Genomic DNA, 24,373 nt, shown 5'->3' on the forward strand with positions numbered 1-24,373 from the left:
AAACAGGTCCAGAAGATTCCTAAACTCTCTGGATGATAACTTCATGGCACAGGTGCTGAGGGAACCAACCAGGAAAGGTGCCTTCCTTGATTTGCTGCTAGTTAACAGAGAGGTTGTAGTGGCGATTGGAGTCTGTCTTGGTCACAGTGACTATGAAGTAGTCAAGTTAAGTTTAACATCTGCGGTAACAGGAGGAAAACTGACAGCAAAACCTCAACTCTTGATATGAGGAAAGCAGACTTATGGTTGCTAAGAGAACTTCTTAGTAAGGTCTCCTGGGAAAAACCTTTTGTAAGTGCTGGGGTCCATCGGTGCTGGTCACTTTTTAAGTGCCACCTCCTAAGAGCAAGGGACCAGGCAATTCTGAAATGCTGGAAGTCAAGCAGGCAAGGTAGAAAGTCATCCTGGCTTTGCAGGGATCTTCTACTGCAATTGAGAGATAAAAGGATGGTGTATGGCCAGTGGAAACACGGACAGGTGACACAGGAGGACTAAAAGGATGCTGTTTACCACTGTAGGGAAGAAATTAATGTGATCAAAGCTCAATTAGAGTTGAAGCTGGCCACACTGTGAAGGACAATAAAAAGGGCTTTTTCAAATATGTCAATAACAAAAGGCAGGCCAGAAATAACATTGGCCCATTACTTGATGAGCATGGACACCTCATCAGCCGGGATTTAGACAAAGCAGAGACATTTAATGCTTTTCTCATTCCTGCCTTCAACACCAATGATAGGCTCAGGAACACGCAGAGCCCTGGGCTAGAGGACCAAGACTGTGCAGATGATAAACTTCCAATCAACACCGAATTTGTGTGGTATTTGCTGCTCCTGCTGGATCCCTACAAGTTGATGAAGCCTGACAGGATTCACCTGAGGGTACTTAAACATCTGGCTAAAGTCATGGCAGGACCTCTCTTTAATGATTTTTCAGTGCTCTTGGGAATGTAGAGAGCCATCAGTTGTCTGCAAGCTGGCAAATGTTATCCCAATCTTCAAGAAAGGCAGCAGGGATGACCCCAGTAACTACAGGCCCGTTAGTCTCACTTCAGTGCCTGATAAGATTATGGAGAAGATTATTCTGCAAGGTACTCAAAACCACCTGTGAGACAACACAGTCATCGGTCCCAGCCAGCACCATTTTATGAAGGGAAGGTCCTACCTGACAAACTTAATTTCCTTCTACGACAAGTTTAGCCACCTAGTCAACCATGTGAAACCAACTAACAATAATATTTCTGGATTTCAGCAAGGCCTTTGATACTGTCCCTCACAGTATCTTCCTAAACAAAGCATCCAGCACACAGCTGGGTAAACATATAATGCAGTGGGTGAACAGTCGGCTGATGGGTTGGGCTTAAAGGGTCACAGTGAATGGGGTTACATCAGGCTAATGACTGGTTACTATTGGGGTTCCACAGGGATCCATCTTGGCACCATCTTTAGTATCTTCATAAATGACCTGGATGCAGGACTTGAAGGTTTACTAACCAAGTTTGCTGATAAGACAAAACTGGGAAGAACTGAGCAATCACTAACCACATGAAGTTTAACAAGGGAAAGTGCTGGATTTTGCACGGGTAACATGTCAACCCTGGATATACACCAAGATTGGGGAACATGAGGCTAGAGACCAGCCCTGCAGAAAGGAATCTGGGGGTTCTGGTTCATGTTCTGGTGAACATGAGCCAGCAGTGTGTCCTGGCAACCAAGAGGGCCAACCACGTCCTGGGGTGTATCAAGCACAGCACTGCTAGCCAGTCAAGGGAGGAGATTGTTCCATGCTACTCCACATGGCTATGGCTCCACCTCAAGTACCATGTGCAGTTTTGGGTGCAACAGTATAAAAAGGATATCAAGCTACTGGGGAGTACAGAGGAGGGCCACAAAGCTGATGAAGGAACTAGAGGGGAGGTCATATGAGGAGCAGCTGAAGTCACTTGGTCTGTTCAGCCTGGAGGAGACTGAGGGGGGACCTCAAAGCAATTTACTGCTTTCTCACGAGGGAATGAGGTAGAGCAGGTGCTGATCTCTTCTCTCTGATGACCAGTGATAGGACCTGAAAGAATGGCAGCAAGATGTGCCAGGGGATGTTTAGATTGGACATTAGGAAACGATTCTTCACTCAGTGGGTGGTGGAACACCAGAGTGGGCTCCCCAGGGAAGTAATCATGGTGCCAAGCCTAACAACATTCAAGAAGCATTTGGACAATGCACTCAGTCATGTGGTATAAATTTGGGGGCTGTCCTATGCAGGGACTGGAGTTGGACTCGATGATCCTTTTGGTCCCCTTCCAAATCAGGTCATTCTGTGACTCTGTGAAAGCAGAGTCTCACTGTGATGCTAATCGCTAAATTATAGGCAAGACTGAAAGCTGCTCATCCACTAGACATCTCACCACAAATGAAAAACATTTCAATATCAAAAGAAAAAAATTACACTGCAGAAGACTGTGATGCACTTAAGACCCCTATGCAAACACTGTTCTAGCTCCTTTCCAACAAACCATTCAGCCAGTTCTTCAAACAACCAAGGAATACCTGCACATTTGATTTTGTCATCACTATCATAAAGCAGTCAGCATTGAGCATAGTTGTTTGGGTTTTCTTCCCTGTCTTCCTCTTATGTCCTCCCATTCATAGTGCCCCATTCCAACCACTAGTGCAACAATATTCACTCTATTACCGTCCCAACTTATTACTAAAAAAAGCAACAGACCATGGGAAGCCAAATGAGCTCTGGTGCAGACAGAAAGCAACAAAAGAAGAATGTGCCACTGCTATGATTCATAGTAACATCTCCTGGATATGGGAAATGGCGTGGGTCAGTAAGTCATTACACTGTTAATGGAACCATTCAAAACCACTCTGCACCTGGATGACGATGACACTGGCAGCATCAAATGGTTTCTCTCTTTGGATCTGAGCCTGTCTGAGGGTGCCCCCAAGCCACCTCTTCCTTTACCAGTACGTCATCATGTTCTTCCCCTACAGCTATACACACAAAACATGTTGGCTGCTTACCCTGTAGACCTCCTCAAGCAACAGCTTAGCACAGTTCTGGCCAAGTTCCTCAGGAAGCACAGCTGTTCCCTGGCCCTGAGGGTTTGAGGCTAGCTCAGCACTGAGAATGGTTCCATTGATGGTTTCTGCAGTAAGGCACATGCCAAAACCTGGTGATCTGAAAGAAAGGGAAAAGTGCATTTGACTTAAGTTAAAAACTGAGTAACGAGCCAAAAAACTACTCCCAGCCAACCTCCTCCTGAAGTCACAAACAGCTCCTCTCACAGGACAATACCGGGAATCTGGATTTGCTGACAAATTTCCTGTTCTATATATTTCATTCACTCAGCATTAACAATATTATTTAAAAGTTATACCTGGTACAACTTGCCCCAAGCACATTGTGCTGGCTGGCTATTCTTGGTGCAAGTTCTTTAATAAGGGTAAAAAAACCCACATCCAAATTCTATTAGAAAAAGTACGTTTCACATTTGTTTGACAAATATTTCAAAAGCATCTGGAGTTTCTCTCTCTGCAATATTCTAAACCAAAACAAACTTTCTTAGGGAGTGAGCTGTTTCCCTGTAAGCTGCAATATTCACTTTCAACTTTCAGATCAATACCATGCAAATAATTACAAATCCTAAACATATGATTTGAAGAAACAAACAACCCAACCCCAATTTCATGCATAGATTAGGATCCTACAAAATGCTATTGTGAGAGTTAAGAAACATTTCTGCTACAAGACAGTCACAAATGTCCGAGTACAGCTTGCTGAGAAATCAGGAAGTTAGAAGGAAGGAAAAAAAAGTTCACAAGAACTTTTATTGCCTCTGGAAGAGTTGCAATAGCTAGCCACTCAGAAAAAGGTTAACTTTACCATGCATACAGTATTTCCCACAACTATGGACTCCTGCTACCTCCACCACCCAAACCTTTTAATTAAAATAGTTCCAGTGACCCAAAACTGTCAGGAATGTCACCAACATCAACAAACCACAAAATCAAACCCTGAATCTCCCAGTGCCAGAAAAACAACAGATCCTCCAGAGGCATTTCAGCAGGGCAGCAATGAAAAGATACCTGTGGTTCCCACCCATATTTAACTGCCTGCACTTGCTGAACAACAGCAAAGGTATGTTAAAGACATTTCCCTTCTCCTTCCCTTCTTCTGAAAGTGAGAGAGATCAGGAGAGCAAGGCTAAGGGTAGTGTCAAAGATGTTATTTTTTTTGAAAAATATCCTTTAATAACTGTACCTACCGGAATACATTTTAGTGTTCAGCAGCATGTGGCAATCTGCCTAAACAAAATTTAAAATTGTCCAAAGCCTCATACTGTGTATTATATATAAAGACCATATTAGGAAGCATGTGCATGAACTTTTTGCTGCAAATGCTCTAAACAGAACTGGGAAGATGTGGCAGAAGATGCTCAAACACAGTATTCCCTGGAGCTTTAGGCACTGTGGAAGGTATACAGTTCAAAGCTTTACATTCTAAAATCAGGGCTTGGTTTGTGCTGGGCACAGATGGGCAGAACTAGTTTTGCTGGTCTTGCTCATCACCGGTGGCAGCACTGGAAACAATGAGGCATATTGGTTTCCTTGTACTGTCAAGACATACACACACAAGCACTGGGAACCAGTCAAACAAAAAAAGCTTTGGCTCAGCGGCACAATGTTAATACTGGGTATACTGTAGTTGTACTGGCGCCATACCCACACTGAACATGACAGCATAGCAGCATCAGAAAGCCATGTGCATCAGCAAGATGAAGAGGGATTCAGTTGCTCTTCCCACATTATTATTCATGCCTCTGCATGGGCTACCCATGCAAGTAGTAAATGCAATGCTCCTGCCCTAGTTAATTTGACTTCCTCAGTTTATAGACAGATGAAAAACAAAATAGAACCACAGAAACACACAGCTCCCAGAAAAGGTTTTACAATTCTGATCACTGTTAACAGTCTGGAGTCACAAGGCTAACTATCCCAGAAAAGAGGAAAAGCACTAAAGCGTAAGCCAACCATTTTTAGTTACGTAAACTTGCAAATCTAACAAGTTTTCTTAAAGGTAATATTTCAAAAAAAAAAAGCAGCGAAAGAAAATGTGCACTCTTGGATTCAAGCACACAGACAGAAGACAAACAAACTAGCTATCCAGAACTCCTCCAGTCTCAACAAAAAGTGGAAAGAAGACAGAGATATCAGTAAATTGTCAAATCACATCCATCACTTTTATACCCTGCTGGCAAACAAAATCTGTGTAAGTAAACTAAATTGATGTCTCAATTTTCCAGCCCTTGCTGGTAAAATGACACTCCTTCAGCTACTTAGGTAACAGTAGAGCATAAGACAACCCTTACAGCTCAAACACCTTCTAAAACAGTTTGGTCCCATCCTTGACACTACCATTTCCATCAGAGAGTGTACAGTCAAGTTTGAATACTGGTTTACACAACACACCATGGTATCTCTGATCTTAATATCACTGCAAAGCAACAGGTTTAAAAATGAAGAGAGGTCAAGTTACCTCTAGTGACAGTAATGATGTATTACACTCCGTTTAAGAAAACATACAATTTCTATCCCCGTACAATGAATAAAACAAACCTATCTAGTGAATTCCATTTTTTCTCTATGAGGAATATTTATTCTAAGTCAGCAAAATAGAAGATTGTAATCTAGAACTCAATCAGAATACCCTACCAGAAGAACAAATGCAGCATTACATTTCCATTCCCTGTGAATACCTGATACTCACTTTCCAGAGCTGACCCCCTTCATATGATCTGTGTAGATATAGATGTCTGGGAGGAATTTATTCAGGATGCTCCTTGCAGATTCCACCATTCTATTTGCCATCTGTGGTGACACTCTGACAGAGTATCTAAATTTCTGAATTAAGGAATTCATTGTGGTCACAAAAGACATTTAAACTGGAGACTGATAAAGTGGCCAAGAGGTCCCAATGCATTATTTTAGCAAATGTTCTTTAATCCTAAACCTCTGTTCACAAGTGCTGGTCTGTTTTCCCTAGTTAGAGAAGAACATGTACTTTTATAGTCTTCACTTGTATGCCTTCCAGTGAGGTACACAGAACATGCAGAACATGGTACACAGAACATTACACAGAGAAGAACAGCTTATTACGACAAGGCAAGTACCTTTAAAAAGCATGGCCAGCAGGTCCAGGGAGGTTATTCTCCCTCTGTACTCGGCACTGGGGAGACTGCTCCTCGAATCCTGGGGTCAGTTCTGGGCCCCTCACCACAAGGAAGATGTTGAGGCTCTGGAGCAAGTCCAGAGAAGAGCAACAAAGCTGGTGAGGGGGCTGGAGAACAAGAGGAGTGGCTGAGAGAGCTGGGGTTGTTTAGCCTGGAGAAGAGGAGGCTGAGGGGAGACCTCATTGCTCTCTACAACTTCCTGAAAGGAGGTTGTGGAGAGGAGGGAGCTGGGCTCTTCTCCCACATGCCAGGGGACAGGATGAGAGGAAATGGCCTCAAGCTCTGCCAGGGGAGGCTTAGGCTGAACATTAGGAAAAAACTTTTCCTGGAAAGGGTCATTGGGCACTGGCACAGGCTGCCCAGGGAGGGGGTTGAGTCACCTTCCCTGGAGGGGTTTAAGGGATGGGTGGACAAGGTGCTGAGGGACATGGTTTAGCGTTTGATAGGAATGGTTGGACTCAATGATCCTGTGGGTCTCTTCCAACCTGGTGATTCTATGATTCTATGATTCTAATTACAAACTGCTGTCCTGTCATCCTGTGCTTTCTTATGATGAAGTATGGCATGCTCTGCTCTTCATATACTACTAAAAGATGGTGATGGGTGAAGTTTATTTGATTTAGCAGGAAGAAATCCTGTCTTTCTATTCCTATCAGAGAGAAATTGGGTAGATGAAATTAAAAACAAACTTTGTAACAAAAGAAAAAAATAATTTTTAAAGGTCAAAAAAAACCTAACCTCTTCATTCTCTACTTCACGTGCTGTGTGGCTATCAAGGTCGCTGGTTCTCCAGTCACTCCACATCTGAAGGTAATGGTTCCAGGGAAGAAGAAATTGCTACTTTCCTGCTCACCCCAATCCACCTTCTCACAGTGGGCAAGAGGTGAATTGCCTTTGTGCCCTTTTCCTTAGGTGCCGCTTCAGTGATATTCCCAACAGATCTTCAAATGCACAACACATTATGCTCCAATTCCATCCCAACTATAATGCAGACTCAAACCCCATGCTCTGCACAATTAACTGCAGCGATTAAGGCACAGACCCCGTCGATGAGGCAAGAAGCGAGATCACCTTTATTGAGTGGATGCAAACCTTATATAGTGTTTCTGTATCCAGTCAGCAGCTACCCCAGTGAATTTCCACCTGTGAGAATCCCACAGCTGGAACGATAAGAGTGCAACCCATTTACCACAGATGTGCCCCTTATCTTCAGGTTTTCTGTCTAATGCATTCTTTTCTTATTAATTCGTGGGTCCTAGAAAATATTCCAAGGTTTCAACAAGCTAGCAAGCACGAGAATCCCAGCTGCTTGCTCTGTGCTTGCTGTTAATATCATGGATATGCCAAGGCATCGGGCGCTTGTCCCAGCATACATGCCACAGTGAAATCTTTCATGCCCACAGTTAACCACCCACTTGCACCTATGTGCATATAGCAATGCAGAGAAATACACTTCCAATCATCCCAGCTGGCAGAAGGGGACTTCCTTTTCTACAAATTCCTATTGCATATTTTGCTGAGTAGGTAAACCAAATCCTTTAAAAACTTACGGGCAAAACCAGTAAATAGTAATCAGAAAACTGACTGTTCTGTGGTTGGTGCACTCAGTATTCTGGATGACTATAAAAGGTGTCCGCAACACAATCTCCCCAGCTGTGAAGAAGCAGATTTGCTCAGCTGAACCTTTAGAGGACAAAAATGCACATATAAAAGACCAGAGCACTAATCCTTCCATATTTTGTCTTCTAGTGGCTTGAAGGAACACATAACTGCCAAACTAAATAGAGACTCCCTCTCACATGGCTTAGTAAAGGCAAACCTGTATCTATGAAAAAAAAAAAGCCTAGGAAAACCTAAAGGGAAGTGGAAGTTCAAAAACCAGCATCCTCTTCTGACACACAATTATGATGGTATGCCATAATGTAAAAGGACAAACAGGCTGCAAGTGTGCACCTCTGGCAGGAAACCTGTCCCTGTTCCTGCTTTCCTTTTGAGTAATCAAAGCCATATCACATTTGGAACTCTCAAAATCACAACTTAAAACTACAAGTTGGCCAATGCTCGAGAAAGGACAAGCACGTGTACCTTTAGTACACCTTGCCTGTAAGGGATTCCTGCCATCTTCCTACAGTGACAGATTAGTGATACCATTTAAAAACCACAAGAGAAAAACAAAGGAAAAAAACCAACTCAGAACATTAGCTAGATGCTCAGTTCTGTTTGCAGAAGTATGTACTCCACAAGAATACTTTCCGCCCTCAGCTTTGTGTGGAAGTAAACCCTCCTCTACACCCGTCTCCAATGGTACTACTGAAGATAAGGAGCTAGGAAACTTTGTTTTGTAACACAACAAAAAGCTTAGTTCACATGTGTGGAGTCAGATGTAAACTGAACTAAGATTTAAGCTCCCATCTAACATTCTGCTAGTTTCATCAATAGCCAAGATGCCACTTATTCATAACAAAACTACATTTGCTACTGCTGGATTTACACACATTCCCTTTAGTGTTGCTACATTAAGCGACAAAAGATATTTTAGCTTTTCTTGCAACTGAGAAGACTTAAATTACTGCTGTTCAGTTTATTTACTTGTCTACTGATGTTTTTTGAACAGCAATGTTCTGAGCACATACAGTTTTGAGACACAGTCCTGCAATCTAGTTCTGTGATCCCTATATGCCATATCAGTCTGTTACCTGGATACAAGCTCAGCAACATGGGTGCACTTCTGCGACTTCAAGTATTTTTTTGAGGTAAAGTCATTTAAGATAAGAAAAACAAACAAAAAGGATACGCAGTTCCTCTGATGCGCTTGATCTTGCCAGGGTCTGTGAACTGAACAGGCTGCAAAACCTTTCTCAGCGGGCAAGTAAACACTACCTCTCCACCCCCTTTGGGAGGCATTCCTCTCCGGTTGATCTAGGAACAATAACAGGAGAAAAGCAGGTTAGTAACGAAGAACAAAAAATGTGATAGCTTTTAGTTCATTTATAATAAAATGATATCAGCAGGGGTATTATGTGAACATAGGTGAGAACAAGATATTCTAAAGGCAGAAAAGGATTTGCCGCCAAAACAATAAGTGAAAACTGATTTCTTTTTTTCCTCCTTTTCTCAAGTTCTTCTTTTCCTCCTCTCTCTCAAGAACAGTTGGGCATGGCTTCTAGATGGAAAATAGAACAAAAGTAAACCATCCAAACAAAATCTCCAACATCTTTACCAGGAAGGTAACCTTGGCTTAAGATTGATCTCTAGTAGCTTATCTGTGCCTCACTGCTGAAGAAAGTACAGAAGTGTTTGATGCTCAGTATGTATACGGAGGACCAGAATAAATTCCGTTTGTTGCTACAAACAGACCTGGACAGCCTGACCCTATCCCACTGCCCCAGCCAATGCCCACAAGTAGGGGGACAGACATAGGCCCATGGGTGAGTCTGGCTTGGGGAGCACATGACCAGGCAGGGCAGGACTGTGGGAAGCTGAAGACCAGCACTGCTGTGGGGTCACTGGGGCAGAAGCTGACAGTCCTAGGCTGATGACACAGGGGGTTTGGGGCCATGGACAGAGTAGGGGGAGGCACCTGGGGGAACGTCTTGTCAGAGCAAGCAAAGACTAGTAATGCAGCTAGGGCCTACACATTATAAATAAACATTCTTAACTTTGTAAGACTATAATTTCTTTTTCAAATCTAAAAATATGTATTCTACATCCACATTTACTTGGCTTGTGAAGTGCAGCCTTTGAACAAGAGTTTATTTCCTGTATATTCCAAACTGGAAGCAAACCTCAATCACTCAAACACAGATCCCACGCCTCTATCAGTGAAGGAGGCAAAAGATTCTGCTATTACTCCCTAGCGCTAAGCACAGAACAAGAGGAAGTAGAAGGAAAAAGAAACGGAACAAACTGAAGAAGAACAAGAAGGTAAAAAGATTTCCTAGCTCGAAGACAGAATCACAAAATCACTAGGTTGGAAAAGACCCACAGGATCATCAAGTCCAAACATTCCTATCAATCACTAAACCAGGCCCCTCAGCAACTCATCCACCTGTCTTTTAAACACCTCCAGGGATGGCGACTCAACCACCTCCCTGGGCAGCCTCTGCCAGTGCCCAATGACCCTTTCTATGAAAATATTTTTCTGATGTCCAGCCTGAACCTCCCCTGGCAGAGCTTGAGGCCATTCCCTCTTGTCCTGTCACCTGTTACTTGGAAGAAGAGGCCAGCTCCCTCCTCTCTACAACCTCTTTTAAGGTAGTTGTAGAGAGCAATGAGGTCTCCCCTCCGCCTTCTCTTCTCCAGGCTAAACAACCCCAGTTCCCTCAGCTGCTCCTTGTAAGACTTGTTCTCCAGCTCCTTCTCCAACTTTGTCACTCAGAGACATCTCAGAGACTAAGAAAAGTTGCTACTTCCTCCACCCAAAGCCTTTGCCTTTCTCTTCTACCATCTCTTTAATCACTGTGTGGCTGCTATGCCATTTAAAACAAGAACACAAGGCAATTTTAGAAATGTGTCTAGCTACAATCAGATAACTGCTAGAAACAGATACCAGCAGCATGTGGCCCTGCGAGACAGTATCATTTCAATATGTCCTAGAAAAAGTATCATTTCAATATGTGCTAGAAAAGAAAGGGATAAATTTTCTTACTTTGATTTCCAGACCTTCACCATCAATACCAAACCTCTTCAGTAGTGGTAGAGCTGTTGCCTTAAGGACATCAACCTATAGAAGACAAAATTAAAAGATCAGACTCTTTCTTGGAAGTTACATAAGTCAATAATTTAAAAATCATTGCATTAAAAGATAAGGCTCATCCACTATAGGTATTTTTTGGAAGACATGGGAATACAGTACAGAAAGCTTTGGCTACTCTTAGACTGCCACAGTATCTTATTACTCAAAGAATTTCCTAGAACGGGGAGATGGAATTTCCTATTCTGGATTTTTTCTTCTGCCTGATTTTTATTTCTATTATGGTTCAGCTAAAATAGCTCATTTGTTTCTCTGAACACAGTTACAACAAAAAAATCCTACAGCTAAATAAATTATGATTGTAAGAACCTTTGCATTTTGGAGCAAGTCCTTGACTTGGTAGGAAGAACCTTATCCTTCTGTAAAGAATTTTTTATCGATTTCTGAGAAACAGAAGCCTCTAGGTAACTTCTGTTGAAATACTTAGAAGACTCTGAAGTGGCATCCATGTACTCCCTTTGGGCCAGATCTAGGTCTGAGTAGGATTCTTCTTGCCACTCCCCCTAATTGCCGAGCTCAGACAAGAGTGTCTGTCATCATCTTCCCTCTGCTGACACTTCAGTAGCACTGCCAAAGGAGACAGAAGTGATTTAGCAGGGCAATAGCACAGGGAGGTATCCAAGACAGACACCTTGGGAGAGGCAGGACCAGGAGAGTATGACCTAAGAGGAACTGAATCAGGTGAAGTAAACGGGCATGCAGTAGACAGCAGCTGAGAAGGCAGAAAAACAAGCATCTTTCCTCTCATGTCTTCAGCCAGAGTGTACAATTCTTGAGTTTCATCTTTTCTGCTTTGCAGAGTGCAAGCCACTGATGAAGCAGTAGCACAAGTATAGAGCTGTGAACACACTGATGGAGCTACTTGAGTAGCTACAAGTTTATGCTGCACTTTTCATTCTTCAAATTCTGCTGGCTAGCATACTTCATTTCTTACAGAAAGGCATTTGGTGTTTTCAATGGTAGCATCAATATTTTAACGTCTTCATAAAAAAACCCGTAACTCAGTAATGACTGTTTAACATTTACATATCTTACATCTTTACTGCCAGGCTACCTTAATTTAGTGTCTCAGTAGCATTCATTAATCAAATGAATTTGACTTTTAGAGCAGAAACCTTTACTAACATGCATGTGCACACACAGAGACACACATGACAACTACTGGCAGAAATTCTGAGTTGATCTGGTTCACATTAATGTTACACAATACTGCTCCCCCTCCTTATGAAACAAAATATACCAGTAAAAAAACCAAAAGCTTCACCGGTTAGGTTAGAAATACCCTTTCCCTCCTCCCTTTGCACTTTTGCAATTCTTTAGATGGAAGTCTACATTTCTGGAGAAAGCAGCTTACAGCAGCAATAGGAAAATGGATAACTTTTGAGTCTGGTTTGTCTGTTTCCAGAAATGTCAAGACTTGTCACAGCTTGTCTTCAGACAAATACCAGGCATGATACCCATTAGGTACCAAGCAGACACATAAAAAGAAAATGTCTCTGTTCCAAATTTGGAGCCTAAATAGAGAAGGTAATCGGCAGTATTTGAAGAAGTGGCAAACACTGTTCTGCTTACCACACAAGTGGGAGTTCAGGCAGGAAAGGTTAAGTACTTCACTGCAAATCACGAGATTGTAGCAGAACTGAGGCTTAAAACCTTATTTTCTAGTTCCTTGCCTATACTTGTGGGCATGAAAGATTTCACTGTGGCATGTATGCTGAGACAAGCAGGCAATGCCTCGGCATACCCATGATATTAGCAGCAAGCACAGAGCAAACGGCCAGGGTTCTCATGCTTGCTAGTGGGTTGCACTCTATCCCTGTAACTCACAGGATTCTCACAGGTGGAAATTTACTGGGGTAGCTGCTGACTGGATACAGAAACACTATATAAGGTTTGCATCCTCTAAATAAAGGTGATCTTGCTTGTTGCCTCATCAACAGGGTCCATGCCTTAATTGCTACACATACTCAGCCATAAAGCCATCCTTCAGCTCCCCCTGAAGGGCAGTGAATCCATTTTCAGAGCAAACTACACAATACCAAGTTGTATCAAAGCAAATGCATCACACCTCACCCCAAATGCCAACAAACTTGCTAAGTCACATAAATATTGCTTGTTCACTAACTCTTGTAAATGCAACCCTCTTTCCTTTAAGGAAATCAATAATGTTTAAAACAAAAAAAAAAGTAACTTTCAGTGGTCAGCAGAATCTCTTTGCTAGTACAAAGCTGCAAAAAAAACAGAAGCAGACCCAATAGCACATGGCTACCTAGGATAGGAGTGAGCATTAGGTGGCCTGTGTAGCCATTAGCATTTCAGAGAGGAGCATTTATCCCTGCCATATATACACTGCTATGTTCTGGGGATAAGGACCTAAACTAGGGGGAGCGTGGGGGAGTGTAATCACAGTTTAGCAACTTAAAAAAAAAAACAGAGACCATAAGGTTAGTTGGAAAAATATCTTGTTTTCCTATGATTGCCATAAAATCAGACCACTGCTCAATTTTGATTAATGTTGAGGATTACTTCTCCCAACCCAAAACTTCCTTTGCTAGTCTCAAGCTAGCATGAAAGCAATTTCAGTTGAAAGCCCCACGGCATAGCTATAAAAAAATAATTCAGCGCTTGCAAATCCAAACATTAAGAACAACTACCCTAAAACCAGGTTACTGCAGCACTACACCTCTGTCAAAATAGCAACACATAGAGGAGGGAAAGAAAATTAGAGCACGAGACCTCCATGACCTTGAAAAAGGCACTTCACAAAGACAGCCCCAACCTACATATTCTAACCTGAAATTAACTCAACTTCATATGCCAGTCCTACACAGCTGGTCCCACAAGCCATCCACCGTCAGGTCCCACCAGTGGTCATGCAGAAAAACATAATGCAAATGCAGGCTGACAGTGAACAGTTCAGGCTGTTATTCCAAAGCCACACCTGGTCCCAACAAGGGTGAGCAAGGTAGTTCCTCTCTCACTTAGGATATATCACTCACACACAATTATCACCATGGTCCAATATCTCAGTGGCCACTGTTCTCCATCAGAATGGCACCAGCTGCCAAAGAGCTTTCCACTGCACCCCACTGGAGGGTTACTAATGTATACAAACAAATGCTAACATTAACACACAGGAATTCAACCTCACTGAACTCTGCTGAAGTCTTTCCTTCCACAAGTCACCCTTCAGAAATGCCCTTCCTCTCGCCCTGACTACATCCTCTCTCTCCACAGCAGGAGATGTGCCATCTTCCCATTTGTCCTCCTGACAAGCGTATCTTGGGCAAAGAGCAACCTCAAACCCACAACACAGCAACGACATCCAACAGACATTTCTGAGGCTGTGTAAAAGCTGAGAGCTCAGTGCTGAAAGTGCATTTCAGAGAGCCCAATGGATCAGTCTGCCTGCCTGCTCCTGTCATGAGGGAAAGGGCCCACTTCTTTGCCTGCACACACATTCCTGCTACTTACCTCGTGGATGCCTCCACAAGAAAACGTAGGGGCACAGCTCTCTGCCATTTTGCCAATTAGTCGAGCTGGCTTAGGGAAGGCTCTGAAAAGTGTCCAGGGTATTGCAGTACACAAGACTTGTGTGGCTGAAAGCAGGAGATGTGCAGGGAGGGTGGGCAGGACAACCGTATCCTTTCAAGCACAATGGCTGCTACAGGATATATGTGTGTGTGTGTGTAAATATATATTTTCACACACACATATATGAATTTGTTCATTAATCTGCAGATGACCGATGCTGAATACACTCATACAAGGATACGTCCTGCAGAGTTCATGTAGCTCCAAAATAAAGATGCACGTACACAAAATATGACATCCCTTTAACACATAAAACCAACAAAAATTATCCAAAGTATATGAGCAGATGCCTTGTCTACTGTATCTCTAAGCTGAGATGGAGAGGTTCTTACATGAAGAACTCCTTGCCCATTTTAAGATACCCACAATATATTTACGTTGGTTTGCCTTTCCTCCTTCTCCTTGGAAAGCCAGAAAGCATATAGATGGATAGGAAACTTCAAGTATGCCTTTTTGGGCAAGCAAATGTAACAGATGCTCACCCAGTTTATAAACACCTCCTGCCTACTGAAAAATAAAAGCCCAAACCAATTTAAAACTAAGTTTCTGTTTACTTAAGCATATGAATCACTTAGGGCCACACTTAAACTTGTACTTCTAGTCTCAGCAATCTGCATAGTCATATGCTACATAAAACATCTTGTAAAACTCCATAAAACATCCTGTAAAACTCCTTAAAGTAGTTTACTAGTGTGTGCCAGGTTTAATGTTTACCGAGACAAGTTAAACAGACACAAACCAGCTTTAAATCAGTTTTAGGAATCAGTTTTCAGTCATCGCCACTTAAAAAGTTACTACACATGAGCTAAGTCACAGTAACTACAGTAGTGCTTCTACAGCACCATGAACTTAAGATACAACTACTCAAAATGCACATCTGCATTTTATTGACATTTAGTGTCAGGTACTGTGATTCAGCAGATGTATGCCAACACCTGTCTGTGTCTGACCTCTGGCCAGTACATGTCGCCTTCCAGCACAAAACAAAATGGCTCAAATTCTTACATCCCTCTCAACTAAAATTGTTTGATCTCTATTGTCCCATGCAGCAGATACCCCAAAAGTGTTAATTTCCAAAATTAAGATTCAGTTGCTAGGATGAATGTCCAAACTTATCTGAAGGAACACTGAGACTGGACAGCTTCTTGTCTCCAAATTCTTCAAGGATTTCTCCATTGTGATTAAAAAGACACAATCAACCAAAAGAGACTTGTTTAACTCTTACTACTTAGCATTTCTATTAAGTACTTTTAACTACAGTGACTGAAAGTTTAGTAAAACATGCTTACCTCTTTAGGTTTTTTTCCTCTTTTTTTTTTTGTTTTGACAGCATTGTGTATAACCCACTTCAATCATACTAGGCTCATGTAGGTGTCTCACAGAGCCACAGGTGAAAGAACAAGTTTTTTTAAATGACAACAGAAGCAGAGCTGAAAAGCCATACATACCAGCAGGACTCTCAGAGGCTTGTCTAATATCTGCAATTATACTTCACTGTACTTGTATAAATTTAAACTGGTTACGTTTTCATACGATAATATTTCCTTAATCTACTCAGACGAAAACAGACAGTCTCCAATCACCATTCAAAACGTGAACAGCAGTGCTTTTGTCCAAAAGCTGGTTTGTTTGGGGTCTTTTGGCAGAAAAGAAAAAAGAAAACAGCATAACCACTAGCCATTACTTCAGTGTTTCAATTCAACACCATCCATAGCTCATTTTTGTAACAACGCTGTTAAAACAAAGAATTGTAAACCAGCAGTAACAGAAATCAAGGCAAACATTTCACAGTCATTAGATTTACCGTACCTTATAGCATCTTTCTGAAGAATCAGAGTTATTAAGTGTATTTGCTACAGTACTTTCTTTATCGTCACGACACTGAAAGGAGTTTTCACAGCAGCATTGGTATAATTATGTCCAGCATCTAACAGAAGATAAAGCTTCCTTTCTTGTTGATAAACAGGCATATGATACAGGGGAGAAGTTAGAAAGAACTTAGAGAAGGGCTTAGCTCACTGGAATTCACACTGTTTGCTAGTAAAGGCCTTGAAGACCCTGAGTGTTGTTAAGGAAGGTGATCATTTGCAGACATTCGCTGATAAGGGAAAGCTGGAAAGCAAGCAGAAAGTCGACTGCACACTCAAATTTTAAAGACAATTTTCTCTTTTTACAGCAAATATGCACGTGGGCTGGAAGAACAATCCATCTAAATTCTAAGAGAGCAGGAGGAGCAAACCAGTGGCAGGGTCTCACACTGCAGTCGAAGGGAGTTTCCAGGAAAGAAGACTGAGGCAGTGTAGAACTGGAAGTCAAAAGGTGAGTTACAAACTACAGTTTGGAGAGTGATGCAGACAGGCAACAGTTTAGTAGGTGTTTGTTTGACTCAGAGAGTTTGCCAGTAGATGCAGTAACACCAGATCCTTGCAGATGTGAGGGATAATAAAAACAAAACATGTTTTAGACACTTCTTCCTAATTGTTTTGCTCAGGAAAAAAAAAACCAAACCAACCCCGCTCTGGTACTCAAATGTCATTACTTACCGAAGGATCGACTTGATCATTTGTTACTCCCCTCAGAACTATCTTCAACGGATGTTTCATGAAAGGTGCCAGGCAGAGCAGACTCTCCAAGTAGTAGCCAATGCTGCGACTGGGGCTGCAGTCATGTTCCAACGAGCCTCCATACAGAAGACCAGGCTGATAATACAAGGTAGTACCTGGGGAAGGTGCCAGGGAAGCAAACCAAAGCAGATCTCTATCAGCACATTAGAAATTACTACTGTATAAAGACCCCTCGTAATTATGTATGTAGGCAAACTGAAGACAGTAGAATTTATGCAAGATAGCAGCACCTCCAGCATTGGCCAACACATGAGTGACTGTCTGCCTTGCAGGTTGTTTCTTGTCCTTTCCCTGTCTCCCCAAAAATGAAGGATCTATTAGCGACACCCAAAACGCTGATACAAGCAGCTTTTATCCTCTGCAGCAGCTAAGTCTTCACTAGACCACCAGGTCATCGCTGCCTCTGCAGCCTCTCATTCAAACAAACTCGTTCTAAGCATGACAAGGCAAGCAGTCTTGCTCAGAAGTTTGCCATTAAAGAAAAAAATCCGTTCTGGTTCAGAAGGACCTTCTACCACTATGAAATTCTGCACACCAAACAAAATAGTAATTTTAGTTCTTGAGTATACAGTTTGGTGGAGCGATGACCTCCTTGCACGCAATTTATTATTACAAAACTCCTTAGCTTGGTTATTTCTAATCTTCTCAGTCAATGCCACCTGAACACCTACCTCTGTCAAGCCTAAACTTCAATTTCACTACAGCAACTGATAGAGCACAGAAGATCAGAACAGAGGAAAAAGAGAAAACAGATCTCACCTGTTTGGTTTATTTCAATCCGAGAGCCGTTGGTTACTTTATCAATCAGGCGAATAAAACTTGCTTCAAAATCTACGGACGAGAACAATATCAAAATTTTAAAGTTCCATACATTTATTCCTGGAAAGAATAAGAAACTTCAATGCCATACTTGTACACTCTCCCCTCCTGCCTTTCACCACACTAAAGCCACACTCACTTTTCAACTTCTTGTGGTGTAATTCTACCACATGAATAAAAGTAGTTCACTGTAATACCAGAGACATTATCTGAACCTCCACGCTTAAAAGTATCTCAAATCAATTGAGATGCCTCCAGATCTGACCATCAGTGACTACTGGACTAGCCACACTCCCCTCACCAGCATACAGTGTGTGATACAAATTTACTCTTCTGACCATTGCAGCCTGAAGAATCACTCGAGCCCAGGGGATGAAACCTTTCACACTTTACATTTTGCTCAGTACGAAGCAAAACATACAAATCCTAGCAAACAGGAGCTTGTATATTAAAGTACAGGCTTAATAGGAGCTTCCCATTACTCTCTATGAAAGCCTTAGTTTAAGAAAAGCGGACATTTAGATGTGGAGTGCTGCTGCACAGCCGTTCCACAAAGACAATTAGCTACCTGTAGCCTTTTGAATTTGACATAATAAAGGCCAGAGAATTACAATGTCACTTTATCACCTCCTTTCTTGCTTACTGTGTACATTATAACAGTATGTGTGGAACTAATTCCTCAGTTTCTGTTGTTCATGTGACTCTTGCTTAAAGATGCGGAAAAGGACAAGCATATTTAACAAAAAAAACCCCAAAACAGAATGGAGGCATACACTAGCACACTAGTATTTAGGTATCCTGTGCTAGTACAGACTCAATATCAAGGAAGATACGTAAATGTAATTATGCAAGGTTCAAAACACAAGTAGTTTCAAGGACCAAGAGCACCTGAAAAAACGGTTGGTAGACAGTGTGACTTTCCTAGCAACAACCCTGAAAAAGTAAAAAATTCTTATTTCTATATAAGCTTGTACCGATGCATCAGACATTTAAACCAAAGGCCTACCTGCAGAAGTCACAGCTCATTAATATTTGCATAATGCAGTTGAGCACAGCTGAAGCCCCAGTTCTGTTCTCTGTTGTGATAATTTTTCAGCTTAAACTTGTTGCCCAGGGAAGCTGTGGCTGCCCCATCCCTGCAGGTGTTCAGGACCAGGCTGGATAGGGCCTTGGGCAGCCTGGGATGGTGGGAGGTGTCCCTGCCCACGGCAGAGGGGGTGGAACTGGATGAGCTTTTAGGTCCCTTCCAACCCAAACTATTCCGCGATTCTATGATTCTAAACTCCACACAACAGCACTGGGACCTCTTGCAGTGCGAGGCTGCATCCTCGCACATTTTCCTCTAGAACAAACCTGTAGAAGAGTTTTCACTGTGTATGTTCCAGCTATGAAAAGCCGAGAGAAGGGCACGCTCAGTCATCGACACAAATCAGGACCCGTAGTTATTCCTTTTCTGTTACAAGTCATAGTTTACGTTTCAACCCTGACTCGAAACAGGCAGTTCGAGCAGCTCTAGAAAAGCAGGGCGAAGCCTGTAAATTTCACCAAACACCCCGCGGTGATAATTAGCGCTTCTGAGTCAAGGTAAACGCTAAGTCGAGAACGCTCTGACAGCTTCGGAGCAGAACAAACCGAAGCCTCCTCACGGGCCGGTTTCATCCCCGCTCTGAACCTCACACGCTGCCGAAAAAATTAAACCAACAAACAACCCGACACCGCGGCAACGCTTCTCCCTCAGGCTGCGCCCAACCGCCTCCTTCCTCGGGTTACGCGCGGAGACGCCCCCCGGAGTGCCCCCGGCGCCAGGTTTCCCTCAACGGGGCCGGCAGCTTCCAGAAACGGGACGGGAGCGGGCGCCCACGCCCTCGGGGCGAAGCCCCCGCGGGGAGGCGGCCCCCAGCAGCCCCCGCCCGCGCCCCAACCCCCGCTCACCTCGGAGCCCGGGATCCTCGTCCTTGGCACGAATCTTCCGGATCTTCACCGGGCGGCCGCTGAGCGTGGCCAGCACCAGGCGCTGCCGCAGCCACCCGCACCCCGCGTAGCTCAGGCGCTGCCCCTCGCCCGCCCCGCCGCCCCCCAGGCCCGCCATGCCGCCGCACCACGTGCCCGGCCGGAAGCGCCGCGAAGGGGCGGGGCCGGGGCGGGCGCCTCAGCTCCCGTCAGAAACGGCGGGACCGGAGCGACCCTCTGTACTCGGGACTGGTGGGACCGCTCCTCGAATCCTGTGTTCAGTTCTGGGCCCCTCACTACAAGAAGGATGTTGAGGCTCTGGAGCGAGTCCAGAGAAGAGCAACAAAGCTGGTGAGGGGGCTGGAGAACAGGCCTTATGAGGAACGGCTGAGAGAGCTGGGGTTGTTTAGCCTGGAGAAGAGGAGCCTGAGGGGAGACCTCCCTGCTCTCTAGAGCTACCTGAAGGGAGGTTGTGGAGAGGAGGGAGCTGGCCTCTTCTCCCTAGTGACAGGGGACAGGACAAGAGGGAATGGCCTCAAGCTCTGCCAGGGGAAGTTCAGGCTGGACATCAGAAAAAAAAAAATCAGGGAAAGGGTCATTGGGCACTGGTGGAGGCTGCCGAGGGAGGTGGTTGAGTCACCTTCGCTGGAGGTGTTTAAAAGACAGGGAGACGAGATGCTCAGGGACATGGTTTAGTGGCAGATGGGAATGGTTGGACTCAATGGTCCAACAGGTCTTTTCCAACCTGGTGATTCAATGATTTTCTCTGCAAACTTGGTGAGGGTGCACTGTGTCTGTCATAGGTGATGATATTAAGTATTGTCTCACTACAGAACCCTGTGGGGCACCAATCATTGTTTGTTTCCACTTTGACTTTGAGCCATTGATGTTAATTTCCTGGAGAAGGCCAACCAGGCAGTTCCTTATCTACCCAGCAGTATGTCTGACAAACCCATATCTCTCCAACTTAGTGGCAAGAACATTACGGGAGACTATATCAGAACGCTTACGGTAATCCAGGTAGATGACATCTGTAGTTCTTCCCTTATTCCCTGATGGCAGTTACTCCATTATAGAAGGTCATTAAATTGGTCAGGCATAATTTGCCCTTGGTGAACCCATTTTTCCAGTCTCCTCCCTATCTCCCATATGTTTCAACATGTCTTCCAGGATGACTTACTCCAAGATCTTACTGAGTACAGAAGGTCAGTAGTTCCCATGGTCTTCCTTACTACCCTTTTCAAAATGGGCATGATGTTTCCTTTTTTCTAATCACTGGGGACTTCCCCTGACTGCTATGACTTTTTAGGTATGACAGAGAGTGGCTTGGAAACTACCTCTGCCAATTTCCTCAGAACCCTGGGAGGCATCTCATCGGGTCCCCTGGATGTGTGTGTGTTCAGGTTCTTCATGTGGTCTAGAACCTGGTATTCTCCTTCAGTGGGAGGGACTTCATTCTGCCAGTCCCTGCTTTGAAGTTCAGGGTCTTGAGAGACATGGGAAGAGTGATTACCAGTGAAAACTTAAGTACATGAAAGATTTCACTGTGGCGTGTATGCTGGGATGAGTGGCCGATGCCTTGGTATACCCATGATATTAGAAGCAAGCACAGAGCAAACGGCTGGTGTTCTCATGCTTGCTACCTTGTCGAAACCTTGGAATCTTTTCTAAGACCCGCGAGTTAATAAGAAAAGAATGCATTTGACAGAAAACATGAAGACAAGGGGCACATCTATGGTAAATAGTGGGTTGCACTTTATCCCTGTAACTGCGGGATTCTTACAGGTGGAAATTCACTGGGGTAGCTGCTGACTGGATACAGAAACACTATATAAGGTTTGCATCCACTCAATAAAGGTGGTCTTGCTTGTTGCCTCATTGGCGGGGACTGTGTCTCAATCACTACAGATTGTCACCAACTCTTCTGTCTTATTTACCATAGGGTGTACATTTTCTTTAATCCTGCTTTTCTGGTCAATGTACCTGTAAAAGGCATTCTTATTTTAATTCATATCCCTTGCCAAATTCAGTATAGTGATTTCTGTCACTATTTGATTAGTATGGTCATCAAGGGAAAAACTTTGTCTTTGGTGGTAGATACAGAAATTGCATGACACCTTCCTGCAGAGTTTCATGTTGTCAGATGAGCAATTTTATGTAGTCAGACTGGGATTATTGCTGAATCTTGCAGCAAACATGCATCACAAATCATGGACTTGTCCTTGAGTGAACATGCTGTGATAATTTTGAAAAGGTAACTTTTGTATTTATTTTACATTTATTTTTTGTGCTTTGTTCTGGTTTACAGCTATAATATGCCTTTGTATCACAGCTGACTTAACAGCCAATTTTACCTTTCTGTAAACTACTAAGGTAGATGAAAGAACATTAAAGATTTGAAGGGAGATTTCTGTGGTGTTAATGTTTCCTTCTGTCCTTTATGTTGGCTGCAGCCTAAATCACATTTCAGCTGCTTAGTCACTCATTTATTGCTGTAGAAAGGAGCATTTTGAGGCTGTAGTCACCAGGACCTGGTAGTAGTCACTTAGCAAGAACTTCTATCTGTTTCACAAAGGTCTTTTCTGAAATAAGATCGATACTATGTTTGTGCAAGCCTTTTAGCAGTGAGAGTCCACATCCGATAATTGGTGCTAACCCAATAGGTTCACAAGCTATTCATATGCTCTGTGATACACTAATTTCCATAAGAACTGTGAAGAAAGTTGCTGCATTTTGTTTGTTTTAAATAAATTGCAGTGCTATCCCACACTAGCCTGCTCCATTTCCTCCTTAACTATCTGAGGCAAAGAACCACCGAACTGAAAGTCTTTGCCTAAGTAAGGGTAGTAATACAATACTACAGAACTGTCGAGTCTTTGGTATTCTGTTATTATTTTTATTACTGGCACTTTAAGGCCTCAGAGAAGGTCTAATCTGTGCTCTGTGCACGTAGGGAGACATGAGGTGTTCTGCCTTGAATTCCAGCAGGAAGACATGATGGAAGAAATTTGAGAAAAGACTTAGACAACATCAGCAGCTGAGCTGCTACAGGTCAAATCTTAAAACTGTCAGGCTTTCCAGTCAAACAGAGAAGGATCAAGATAAGGCTCTGGATTCTCCAGTTAGATCTGTTTAGAAGAGGATGGGGCATGTGGCATGGGGATAAATTAAGAAATTGGCAGTAGAGGAAAGGGTAGGTGGATCTTCCTAGTAATTAGTTTGGAAAGCAGTTTTGGAAAGAGCATGATATATTTCCAGAGTAGGATGAGGCAGGCTGAAGACTGGGGAGAGCAGTAGAGGATTCATGTGTTTTGTTGGGTTTTTTTCCTTGACTGAACTGTTGACCTGGCTTTGTGAAGTTCCTGAGAGGTCCCTGGCTATCTGCTTAGGGACAGAGTTTTAGCAATGTAAGAAAAGACTCTCTGATTTCTTTAGGAAACAGTAACTATCCAGCTGGGAGCCAGGAAAGGAGAACAGAAAGTTCATACAGTAAGAAGGGGCCAGCTGGGCAACAAGCAAGAGGTGAAAGGTACAGGCATTGGAGTGTATGTTGTCCCAGTGCACTGTCTATAAGGTTATGAAAGGCTGATAGTGCTGTTGGAGGTATAAATGCTAGAAAGCAAGGGAGTGACTGTAACTGTGCTTTGAGGAGCTAGTGCCTTTCGCTCCTGCATGGGCCTTTTGCTAAACCTGGAGGTGGAAGGAAGCATGCGAAACCTGGAGGAAAAAGGGGGTCAAGCACCTGTGACTGATCCTCCTGAGCTTAGAATCATAGAATGCCAGGTTGGAAGGGAACTCTGAGATCATCTGGTCCAACATTTTTAGGTGATATGTGGCTTAAATGAGATGGCACAGAACCCTATCAAGCTGAGCCTTAAAAGTGTCAAGCGTAGAGGAAACTACCACTTGCCTGGAGAGATTATTCCAGTATTTAACTGTTCTTATGATGAAATATTTTCCTCTGGAATCCAATCAGAATCCCCTTAGGAGCAACTTATAGCCATTACCCTGTCTTTTCCATGTGACTCCTCATAAAAAAGGGACTCTCCATCCTTTTGGCAGACACCCTTTGTGTACTGGTACACGGTAATAAGGTCTCCCCTAAGACTTCTCCTCTTAAGGCTGAACAAACCCCATTTTCCTCAGCCTTACTTCATATAGCAGGCTCCCTAGCCCTCTGATCATCTTAGTGGCTCTTCTCTGGACCCTCTCCAGCCTGTCTGCATCTTTTTTGTATAGTGGGGACCAAACCAGGATGCAATACTCAAGGTGCGGCCTGACAAGTGCTGAGTAGAGTGGGATAATGACACCTTTATCTGTGCTAGTGATGCCCTTGATGCACCCCAGCAGCCTGCTGGCCTTCTTTGCAGCTGCAGCATGCTGTTGGCTCATTGCTGAGCC

General features: G+C 43.4%; 1 protein-coding gene across 1 annotated transcript in view; it reads right to left on the bottom strand.

Annotated features, from left to right (window-relative positions):
* RCL1 (RNA terminal phosphate cyclase like 1) overlaps positions 1–20,111 on the bottom strand; it is a 34,810-nt gene extending 14,699 nt beyond the window's left edge. Inside the window, exons 1-7 of the mRNA XM_069881246.1 lie at positions 19,955–20,111; positions 17,963–18,034; positions 17,123–17,298; positions 10,881–10,955; positions 9,027–9,151; positions 5,770–5,895; positions 3,024–3,180 (exon numbers count right to left, since the gene is read on the bottom strand). Of these exons, the coding sequence (XP_069737347.1) occupies positions 3,024–3,180; positions 5,770–5,895; positions 9,027–9,151; positions 10,881–10,955; positions 17,123–17,298; positions 17,963–18,034; positions 19,955–20,111 (888 nt within the window). The remainder of the gene's footprint in view (positions 1–3,023; positions 3,181–5,769; positions 5,896–9,026; positions 9,152–10,880; positions 10,956–17,122; positions 17,299–17,962; positions 18,035–19,954) is intronic.
* Positions 20,112–24,373: the final 4,262 nt, after the last annotated feature.

Source organism: Phaenicophaeus curvirostris, chromosome Z, assembly GCF_032191515.1.
Source record: "Phaenicophaeus curvirostris isolate KB17595 chromosome Z, BPBGC_Pcur_1.0, whole genome shotgun sequence".
Classification (NCBI taxonomy): domain Eukaryota; kingdom Metazoa; phylum Chordata; class Aves; order Cuculiformes; family Cuculidae; genus Phaenicophaeus; species Phaenicophaeus curvirostris.